The following is a 12121-nucleotide window of genomic DNA, read 5'->3' on the forward strand; positions in this document are numbered from 1 at the left end:
AGAGGAAGATTTGCCCCCTACCAATCATGGGGCAGATGTATTCTGATATCCCAGAGGTCCCACTCTTTGCGGCACAACGTGAGAAACCATCGGCACTTTGGACGGCGATAGTGACGTAGCTGCAGCTTATGTCGATGTCAACCGAGTAGGGTGTACTCTTTCAAATTTCTGTTTAGCCTCTGTGTCAATGGGTCCAGGGTCTTTTACTCCATGATTTTCCTCTCCTTTTGAAGTACTGGGCAGTCTAGCGAGCAGGGGGATTGGTGCTCCCCGCAGTTGATGCAAGTGGGAGATGGCGCACATGGAGTATCTGGGTGCAGTGGACGTCCACAGTCGCGACATGTGGCCCTGGAAGTGCAGCGAGAAGACATGTGCCCAAACTTCCAGCACTTGAAGCACCGCAGAGGAGGAGGGATGTATGGTATAACGTCAGAGTACTAAACCATAACCTTGACCTTTTCAGACGATGAATCACTCGGGGGGGCAGGGGGGGCAGGGGGGGCAGGGGGGGCAGGGGGGGCAGGGGGGGCAGGGGGGGCAGGGGGGGCAGGGGGGGCAGGGGGGGCAGGGGGGGCAGGGGGGGCAGGGGGGGCAGGGGGGGCAGGGGGGGCAGGGGGGGCAGGGGGGCAGGGGGGCAGGGGGGGCAGGGGGGGCAGGGGGGGCAGGGGGGGCAGGGGGGCTTTAATCTGGGACATGGCGGCGTTTATGCCAAAATGCCGCCGTTCCTGAAGAGCTGGCAGCAGGGGGGGGGGGGGGTGTTGATATTTTTCTAAACGTAGCGCGTCGCACAGGCCGCCCTGGAGGTATTGTTTTCCTGCCGTGAACAGGAGGAAGGGGCCGATTTGGATTCCAAGCCTGTACTCCGAAACGCCAGCAGTTGGTCAATGGATAGCTCTGTAGGCGGGAGTGGTTGTTTTTAATAGCCTGTCCGATCGAATGGTAGGATTTTGCTTTTGCGCGTCGGGGGTCTGATGCTTCAGTATATGGCTCTCCTGGGTGCCAAGTCGGGATAGATAGGCGACATTTTCGGCGACGCTAAAAGTGGGGCACGGTTAGATCATTGCGTTTTTATTTACACCTATCACTTCCTTCCCCTTTCAGTTGTTCACGAAGCTCACCTCCGACTAAGCGTTAGATATGGTACATGGGATAGGTTAAATTCGCCATCTGACTGCACAGCCACGCTTTTTTTGGAAACATATTTACAGTTCCATTGCGCCAAAGCAGATGTTTTATGTTAGCATCTGTCAGTTGTAGCCATATAAGGAATTGTCTTGCCAACCACATAATGTGATTGTTAACTGCATGTAAGTCTATGTGTAACTTTCGATATCCGTGTTGATACTTCGTTCATCACTTTAGTATCTTTTAATCCTTGTCAGTGAATATCCCATGAATAAATTGTTAATGTCTACTGGGCCTTGAATGATTTCGTAATTGGATAACCCTTTCCATAGCTTAACGGGAGGTTTCATGTGCTTGTCCCAACGCCGTAACCAGTTACTTGGGTCTCTCTTTGGTATCATTTTAATATCAAATTCATTCAGAGTTTAACAGCAATACAATGCGCCGAAATTTGGTAGGTAACTGTTCACGGGAGTTGTCCGTCACACACAGGTCCAGCTAGGCTGGACACTTTCCAAACTCATATTCACGAATGGTTTGGTTGGCACCTTGCCATCGTAACATAATAAACGTTAGCCAGGAAACAAACATTTTCACAGTTTAATTTTAGCTCAATTTACATAGTAAAAAACTACTGTTTATACTATAAAAATCTTAATGCCAGTCTATGTCATGTGCTGCTTCCTACTGAGAAAATTATCAACAAGCTAAGGTGGTTATGTATTAACTTATCAAGAGTTATCAGATAGTGGACTTTGTCTCTATTATATTCAGAGGCCAAGATCGTGCTGAGAAGGTTACACTGGTCACCCTAAATGTAGTTTAGTATTCAGGCACTCGTCTTTTCACTACAGGTGCAGATCAAAGGGGGGACCAAGACCCCAGTCACCACAAAATTTTACTGGAAGTTCATATTTTACGTATATTAGCTTCCAAACTTCCTAGCAAAATTTTGAAGAATACAGTAGTATTAAAACAATGAAGGTCGCAAATGGTAAGGAGTACAGAAAATTACTGATTATGTTTAACACAGGATACTTCCCACTTGGAAGAGACTTATCTAGCTCACGAGACTGAGCTTTCGGCCTAATCGGCTGCAGATAACATTCCAACCAGGTAAATGCGCCCGCTCTCAGACTTGCTACCAACAACAAACCCGACATGGTTCGTATGTCCTTAATCAGAACTGGCGAATGACAAGACGTTAAAGCCAAGACAACACGCTTTTACTGCGTATCTGGATTCACAGTCTGTGTTAAGTAAGACGAGGACGGGACGACATAAAAATGCACAAAATTCATAGAAATACAATTAGGTAAAAAAGAGCGAGTAAGTAAATTTAAATATGTATGTGAACCTGTAGAACACAACGTACTAGAAAAAATGGAAGCGCCCACAAAAATGGAAAGAGCATGCAGTCAGTATTTACAAGAAATGCCTATCTAGGAAAACAACACTATACCACAGTGGTAACGAGCCGAATATTTATATGGATGTGAATGCTTAACAATGAATTATGTAAGCTGGACAGAAACGAGGTAAAACCGACTATCAGAAAAAAGAGGTGCAGTACAGATGGTTGGAAAACCAGAAGTTATGAGGAAATCTACAAAAATAGGGAAAATATCAGAAGTAATGGCTAAGCCTCGATTATTCTTTTTATACAGTCCGCCAAATGAATGACAATTTGCTAACGAAGCAAATATTCCTGTATTTCCCTACGAAGAAATCTATCATAGCATGGATTAGAAAAGTAAGGAAAGAATTAGAAACAACAACAAATAATCGGAAATAACAGAAAGAAAATTTTGAAGAACAAAATAATAAATTTAGAATGCTTTCAAAGCAGAAGAAATAAAATCGGGAGCAACAGACAGAAAAAGATAAAACAATATGGAGAGCAAGTTGTGGGAGTATTGGTAAAATAAGAAAGAAGAACTGAGGTGGTTACATAATCCTAGTGAAGCAATACGAAAATAAATTAAGTAAGTGTTCACTAGTTTTATAATTATGACGAAGTTGCCCACTTTGAGTGTTGGTATTATACCGTTGGTTCTTAAATCAGTAGCATGGCCATGTGAAAATTTCAGTTTTTCATAGGAATTGTTTTCTAACCATGTATTTCTCTAGCCTGCGATTTTTTATAAGTCACGTTGAACCGATGTAATAAGCAGTGATCCAAACACTGCCAATAACATCAAATGCGGTCACGCAAGTAGTACACGGAGAGGGAAGGGGTAATCAGGAGCAGTAGCTAGTTTACATGAACAAAAAGAATAGGAAACAACACGTCTCCACTACAGCACACAGAAGAAGGCATTTGGCGCTCATGCATTCACCTGTGGATTTAAGCATTAGTATCCTGTGACCAGGAACGTTTATGCACAAGTTTTACAGGAACCATACTGCAGTTCTATGACTAAGGGCATGAAATGAAAGCAGTAAATGAGACACACGGGTGTTAATAGAAAAATAGTTCATTGTGCCTTAACGAAGGCAGAGTTTAAAAATGCCAAAAATTGTACACACTGCCTTGAAATTGGTAATAAATTACTACATGTCATGTTAAAAAGTAAACTGAAATATTATAAACGTTTCAACCTTCAGACAGCGAAATTTCACCTAACACCAAAGAATTATCGCACATTAAAACATGGCGACATATCGATTGGGAAAGTGATCTACGTTAGGCTTAGCGGTGGAAGTAATGTATGCATGAAACTGAACGTAAATGCGTTGAAACATGGTGAACACTGTAAAGGCTCACTAGGGGTGAAAAGTTAGTGAAAGTAACGTAAAATATGAGAGCAGAAACAGTACTGAGTTAAGATCTCTAACCACATCTCAGATGAATGCGTCAGCCACTGGGAATACTCTAGTTAAACTGTTTCGCTTAGCGGGCTGCGTCGTTTAGTGTATCAACAACCTATTTTAGGAAAACTTTGTAAACAATTTGAAACAAACGTTAAGTAGACAATTACGCAATAATGCAGAGCAGACCATTGTGGATAGAACATGTAAATACAACTCTTGCCCTTTTTCTAATACATAAAATTTGTTTTAAAGAAGTAATTACAGATAATTTAATCATAATTTACGAAATAATATTGGGTGTCAATAAGGTGTATCTATTGCTTTAAAAATCCCGCACAATCCTAAATCGAATCATCCTACATAAGTGCTAATGGTTCATCCTCCAGTCCGCCTGACAGCGAAGGGCCGTGCAGCACATGTTGCTATGGAGAAACTTCCTCTGTAGATAGTAGCGATCAATAAACTAACTACAAATAACGTAAGACTAGCTGGTCGCGGTAGTCTAGCGGTTCTAGGCGCTCAGTCCGGAACCGCGCGACTGCTACGGTCGCAGGTTCGAATCCTGCCTCGGGCATGAATGTGTGTTATGTCCTTAGGTTAGTTAGGTTTAAGTAGTTCTAAGTTCTAGGGGGACTGATGACCTCAGATGTTAAGTCCCATAGTGCTCAGAGCCATTTGAACGTAAGACTACAAGAATTTTAAAGGGTGTCACCAAGAGTGGAATTCTGCTCTACATCGTCTAGTTTTATAGGCGAGTATTGGTTTTCAGTTAGTTTTCAAGTGTTCGCTAGGAAGAGGCCACATCAGAGCGTGCAGCCATTAACTAGCTGTAGATCATTAACGAAGCCATAGACATGGCGAGGTCAAATTTAAGGCAGTAAATTAAATTATGCTTTTTTTTCGGGAAAAAAAAGTCTGGTGTTGGCTTTGAAATATTGTTTTTACGATTTTCGTCCAAAGTTGTTAGAAGCCAATTTGGGTGGAGAATTACCTGTTACCACAGTACTACTTCCTTTCCAGTGGCCGGACGTCGGATCTTTCTGCGTGCAATCCGCCACAGGAAATAATTCATTGGTTTTGGGAGCAGTGACAAGTTTAACCTTGCCTCGCTGTTCAAAGAAAAGATAGCGATCTTAATAAAGACACTTTCCTGACGTTCGGCAGTGATGAGAATCGGGTCTGCTGACAAACGCTTCTTACAAGGAGAGGACGCCTACTCGTCGTCGCACAGTATGGCCAAATTTATGGTACATGTATTGCGTGGTGAGACAAAGTGCCCGAAGTGGAATCTCCAGACGGCCAAGCGCTTAAGAAAAAAGTTTTTTGATAAGCATCTATCACCATGTGCACCTTATCAATTCTACCTATTACTGTGTTTAGCAAGCGGTGTCTGGCTTAGCCGTAAGAGATAGGATTCGCAATGAACAGGTCGCAGGCTCGACTCCGCCCGTGGGCAAATATTTTGTGCTCCTTGGCAATGCGTTCACTACTGACATCACAATTAACCGCAACATCATATAGGTTAATTTATATAAGCACAACAATATAGGCATAGGACGAAATGTGGGACTGCGAATATTTAAAACGGGAGTGTAGTTAACGCGAACACGGGAACGGTATATCGACGTTCCCATGTACGCGTTAACTACAATCCCGTTTTAAACGTTTGCAGTCCCACATTTCATCCTATGCCTGTACTTTTGTGCTTATATAAATTAACCTATATGATGTTGCGGTTAATTGTGACGTCAGCAGTGGACGCATTGCGAAGGAGTACAAAATATTTGCCACTAGGCGGGGTCGAACTTGCCACTTTTGAATGTGAACCCCATTTCTTACCGCTCTTTTTTAAATCTCATTTTGTTCGAAATTGATAGTTGTATTTGTTCGGGGCGGACGTCCTATGACACTAAGTTCATCGTTGAGACATTAGCTCAGTTTTTTCTATTACAGAGGGCAGCTAACCCTCTGAACGAACACGCTGAGCTACCTTGCCGGCGTTATCGCTGAGACAAACACCGTTTCCTAAACGCACTGTCACAGGGCAATTGATAAGGAGCACATGGTGATAGATCCGTATCAAAATTCCTTTTATTTCCTAAACGCTTGGTGATCTGGAGTTTCCAGTTAGGGCAGTTTCTTGTCCCATCACGTCCTACATGTGCCATAAATTTGGAAGAATTCGGCGATGACGAGTAGGCGTCCTTTCCTTGTTAGTGAATACTACACAGTTACAGATGTTAGAGAACTCAGATTGTGGGTTGCATGATACTAATGTTTGGTCATTTCCCTGAGCTCAACGTATAGCTCATCATGGGGATGCTTACTTAGTTTCCCAGGTGGACTGAAAGGAGGACATTGAGACTTGCATCAGACACAATAGCATGATTATTAGCCTGGAAGGTTTTCCAAACAGACTGAAGTGCATAGCAACACATTTATCGTCATGGAGTAACCATTGGAAGTCTGCTGAGAGTGGGGACGGGGGCAAACAGTACACAACTATCAATTCCTCCAATATTTTTACTTAAGCTCATGCGCGTATCTAACAGAACATTTCTGCACACAGAATACGACCTTTCTACTTTACAAGAACTGACAAGGGCATAGCTAAATTTCAGAAAACTTCCGGAGCCATATTTATTATTCGTGTTCATTGAATTCCGGGCTGTATAGAATTCGATCTCTCTGCTTTGTTACAGACAGAGAAAAGTGTTGCCTTGTCGACCGACTTAATACAAACGCCGGAAAGAATTCCTTTAGTGATGCGTTTTTGCCAGCTCTACCGAACAACGTCCTGCTCAACTCAAACGGCTCACTTCTAAAACAGTAACTGGTAGTATACTGTCATTAAATTTCATACCGAGCTAACTTCAGAGGAGCCGGGGGGGGGGGGGGGGGGGATGGGGGAGAGAAGCGATGAGAAGGAAAATATCTTTTACAGTGCTGGCGACGTGCCTTTCGTCCCGCATAGATCACGTAAACACCATAGGTCGCAATTATTCGTACCATTCACCGAAGTTATCAAGGATTGACATCAGTGAAAGAAGCACCAAGTGTGCTGACTTCCACCAACGTCTGCCGAGCGAAACTAATGTGCTTGAGTTCACTACCAAAATTGGCGAAATTTCTCGTATTCCGCACTTTCAGCATAATTCATATGAAAAAACATCGGTGAAACAGGCTATCATACAAGTCATTGTAGTATATACACAGAAGTCGGAAAAATATTACATGTATTATATATGTTTAAATTCATGCTATCGTATCGAAAAAATCTTACAAGTATGGATTTACTCCCACCATGGCCAAAACGTTCAAACATGCAACTGGCAATTGCATGGAAATCGGGGCTCTAATTATTAGTTATCTTGTGCAAATTTCGTATAATCAAACGATGGTTGCACAGCTGTGACTAACCGAATCAGGCAGTGCAATTAGAAGGTGTAGTGAACTGAGCGTTCAGTCAAGTAATTCGTCTCTCGCGTGCCAATGTGGTCGTGGATTACAGCCGGGGCAGAGGTTTACTTGGTGCGACTCTGCCACATGACGAGACGAAGCAACGTTTCAGCTACGGGAAAGGAAAACTTTTGGATAAGATCTTATATGGCCAAGATAATGTCAAACCAAACACCTTTCTGCCGTGTAATTTCCAAACATTTCATTGGGCTACCAGGGCGGCTATTATTATGCCATCTTCAGCCTCCTGACCGACGTGTAGGACGATTCCAACCTCGACTCCGGTCGAAATAAGGGCCAGTGTTCAAAGATTGGCATCCGTAGATATCTGTCGGCAGATGTTTGAAATGATCAAACATAATAAATAAAACAGTTTGGAAATTAAACGGCTGAAAGGTGTTTGACATTCTGTACTTAATGACCGAGTCCCACAACCACCTCTGAAAAGCTGGACAAAGATATTTGTATGAATAAGGCTGTGGGATGAGCAGGGTGAAAGTAATGGATAGATGCGATGTACGAAAATGAGAAGATTAGGTGAGCAATTAGGAAAACGGTGTGATAGGTTATTTGTGATGGTTTAAGTTTAGTATGTTCCGTTTGGTAAGATAGGTATATCTCAGGTAATTTCATAGTCTCGCATGAAAGCAGTTAAAATTTCCCTATGTAAGTATGTGGAAAGTTGTGAGTAGAACAGACTGTCGAGTGTTTTTGTATAGCGGCAGTAGAAATCAATTCTAAAGGATGGTGGATACAATATGGTGTTGTGGAGATATACAACAGGCGAAGATATTCTAGGTATCTGAAGAAGTGTGTGAAGTTTGTGAGCCCGTGCAGGATGAAGGTGGGACGAGGTAATCGAATATGGAAAGCGAGGGAGCTTGCTTACCATTAACAAAGCTGTTGAGACGCCCGTCACCGCTATATTTGCAAAATAATTATTTATAAAAGTTTCGTTTATATTTTTGTTTTAATGGTTTCAGCCACATCATGTGGTTATCATAAATGTGCAGAACAGCAGTAAGCGCCGTTGAGGATCATACAAAAATCTAAATGTGAATGCATCAGCAATTGTATGAGTGGGTGACGTTCAAGGATTTAGATTGAGTGGCAGAACTCGGTAGGAGCGAAAGTCCGTGATACATTTGCATGTCTCAGTATGGGATGGGTTGATGGCCGTGGAATTTAGGTTATTAGCTTTAGTATATTGTAGGTTTTTTACGTGATTAGTATGTAGGTTGCAAGATAGTTATTTAATCGCATTTTAGTCCTAGCCATTTTAAATGTTTTATGTAAGTGAACAGGACAGGACAGTCGTGGATTGCTAGATAGGCGATAGCGTTCTCTGACAGCCTCCCTTACGGCCAAACAGGTTCCAGACGAGTCATAAGTTACAAATGCAACAATAAAACAAAGCACTAGTTCACAACAAAAGCTAACGTAGAACGCTCTAGTTTGAGAACACTTTCACAACCATGACTGCAGTTGCTCGATAATACGTGCCACCGTGTATTCACGCACGCAACGTAGTGCGTTGAATCTGCTTATTTGTTAGTAGAGAGACAGCAAGCAGCCATGACATTACCAGAGCAACGACATCTTTTCTTCTCTTGCGAGTTGGACGTCGAAAGCCGCTAATTATTCCAGCCACACTATAGACAGACCAAGATTTTTTTAACGATTTTAGCCACATTAATTCTTCCGTCATTTCTCGGAAGAGCAATTTTATATTTAAGATTAAAACAACTAACCTCGTTTTGTTACACAAATATAGTAATAAAACAAAACTTTTGCTGTTCAACCTTAAATTTTAGTAGAACGCGTGCTAAAATTATTCGCTCTACGAAACGAGACCTACAGGGTAAAGATTTCATTGTTCTCCCAACAAGTGCAAACGAAGTGCGGCTCTTTGTCTGACGTGAGTTACAGGACATTTATAATCCTTTCCGAGCCCAGCTTCTGTGTGTTATCTCCATAGACATACATTTTCGATTTTTCTGAAGACTGTACCGTCTAACGAATTCACTGATTTTGTATCAATTTTATACGGAAAAATTAAGGATAATGTTCAGGTCAATATTAATTTGAACAGTCACAGAGGTAACCAAAGGAACGGTTTTAGAAGCTGATAAGTTATATGAGTATTTCTAATAAGACGAAAACTGCGGAAAGGTCAACCCGCGAGACTGCGCTGCACTACTCTTCCTTCCACTGCTTTAACACACTCTAAAACCTTTAGCAATACACATTTCTGTTTACTTCACTACCTCCACGCTCTTCAGCTAAGTTTAACAGCACGATTTTAAAGCTAATTCAATTCTTACTTTACTACTGAAATAAATATTGTTTGCATTTTCTCCCCTCAGAAGGTTTCACATGAAGTGGACGTAGATGTTTTAAGACTCATGAGAGGGCACATCCGATGGTTATGTATCGGAAACTCGGTACTTCGTATTTGGATGGTACATGACCTCATGTCTACATTTTTTTCAGTCTGGACGCTGGTTCCAGAGCCAAGCAAAAACCATGTCACTGCAACGTTACGGAAATACCAAAATCGATACCACCTTCCTTCACTATAGTACAGACCCTACCCCTACACCCCGCTCTCATCCGCCCTCTTAACAGTTCAAACAATTTCAGAATAAAATGCGAGTGGTTAAACTTTTCGCCGTTTATGGAACGCTCCTTGTCGAGCTAGAACCATTATTCACAGCGCTGAAATGGAAATCTATCCATGGTCACTATTAGAGTTTAAAAAGATCTCAAATGTCACCTGTTACAACACTAGAAGAGGAAACTATCATCACTAAATCGAGGTACAGTAATCTGACCCTGCTTCCAGCATAAAATATCTGCTGACCAGTAGACCAAATTTCAAATCTAAACAGAACAGTTATTCTGAAGGGAAACAAAAGCTAATAGCAATAGTAGTAATGAAAATATTTTTACTTTTGTCGTTAAATTTATTACACCGGTAGCTTGAGTAGCATAAAACTCATCTCTTTACATTAGGCCTCTTTAACTATCGCTAAAGGATCAGCATATAGATACAAGCACAAACAATACACACGAAGGCTAAACTGAGAACATGGAACCGACATTTAATGAAATTTGGCATCTGATGGACATCTTCCTATGACAAACACGTATAGGAGTTAAGCAGGACTTCGTGAAGTATTCAACACTTTAATACTGACTCCCAAAAACTAGGAAATTACCTGCCGGCTGCCAAGACAGACATTATTAAGAACTAGCATACAATTTTTCCAAACAACTACTGACACAAACTAAGGAAGAGTTTTCTGGTTGGTCTAGAAGGGCTACTTCTAACGTAATACATTTCTTACTCTTGCATTGAAATCACGAAATTTTCTGCTTACTATTTCCATCGCATGGATACGCATACAGCATATCAGTAAATTACAGCACTGGTAGAGCATAGCGTTGGTGCATGACGTTTCCGGAGCTTAATGACCCCCAGTTCAGTGTTATGCAAATAAAATTAGACTTAAAACCTCACACAGATACTTATAATCAAATCCTCTTTCGACGCTTCATCCGTTAAAGTGAGAACATATAAACCCTACTCGATGATACAATAAAAATTACCCTCTGCCACTCACTTTTTAACATTTAGAACTATTTAGTAAAAATTGTAGGATAACTTATCAATGCAGCAAGCATATTACCACAGAATGTTATTTCGGTATCAAAACATACAAGAAACCTGGACCTTAAGGGTAAGAGATAATAGCCAGATATTCAAACGCATATGTACTAACGTATCGAGACTGGTAGTAACTCTTGTCTACGCTCACTCACCAACACCAGCAACAGGGCTACAAATAAACAACCCTTCTTACTCGGGCCGTTGGGCCTCTCCAGAAAAGTAAATACGTGGTGAATACTACTTCCACTCTTCATGTTCGACGAGTGTCTTCCTCCAGCCTCGCTACAAACAGGTGTGGCCAGAGAGTAGGCTTCTAGTGGTCATCAATCTTGTGTTGTATACAATCTGGTTTCTGAAAAATATTTTAATATCACGTGAAGTCTTTGGATCGAGATGTGTCGTCCACTGTTAAAAGCCATTCTTCACGGCGAAGTAAAAATTTGGTAATTTGAAAGTTTCGCTTTGAAATATGGCTCAGCAAAACGGCATTTGTAGTTTGTTTTGCTCTATCTCACTGTCAAAGTACTGAGCCTCGTATTACTGTGTAGAAGGTCTTTGACAAATCTCTTTTATCAAAGGCATTTTAAGAACGGTGTACTGAGCTAGTTTTATCACAATTTTTTTTATATAAAAGTTAGAATATGGTTCTAGCTTTTATAAAAGATTTGTCAAAGAACATTGACTGCAAGATGTCAAGTTGCATCAACTCGTAATAATATGGCTGCCTAATGTAAATCCATTCAAAACGGTAAATTTCATATGATTAAAAGCATTTATTTTTTTAATTCTGTATGTAATAGACGATCCAGTACTGTGACGTTAGCTTCAAGTACATATTTAACTTCCAGTGAGTTATAAAACCAAGGAGCACGGCACTTGCATCGGCATACAATTGAAAAAACTCGAATTCTTTGTCATATTTACCTCACTACTGTTACATGATGTGTGGACATCCTTTTTTTACCTCTTAAACTGTCAGAGCAGTGTACTTTAGCTTTTTGTGATCCGCGCTGCTAAGGCGCTGCAGTCATGGACTGTGCGGCTGGTCCC

At 41.4% G+C, this 12121-nt stretch overlaps 1 protein-coding gene across 1 annotated transcript in view; it reads right to left on the minus strand.

Annotated features, from left to right (window-relative positions):
- LOC126298350 (uncharacterized) overlaps positions 1–11700 on the minus strand; it is a 45311-nt gene extending 33611 nt beyond the window's left edge. The window contains exon 1 of the mRNA XM_049989645.1: positions 11224–11700. Coding sequence (XP_049845602.1) covers positions 11224–11325 — 102 coding nt within the window. The 5' untranslated portion in view covers positions 11326–11700. The remainder of the gene's footprint in view (positions 1–11223) is intronic.
- Between the last annotated feature and the right edge of the window lie 421 nt (positions 11701–12121).

The sequence above is a fragment of the Schistocerca gregaria genome, chromosome X, assembly GCF_023897955.1.
Source record: "Schistocerca gregaria isolate iqSchGreg1 chromosome X, iqSchGreg1.2, whole genome shotgun sequence".
NCBI lineage: Eukaryota > Metazoa > Arthropoda > Insecta > Orthoptera > Acrididae > Schistocerca > Schistocerca gregaria.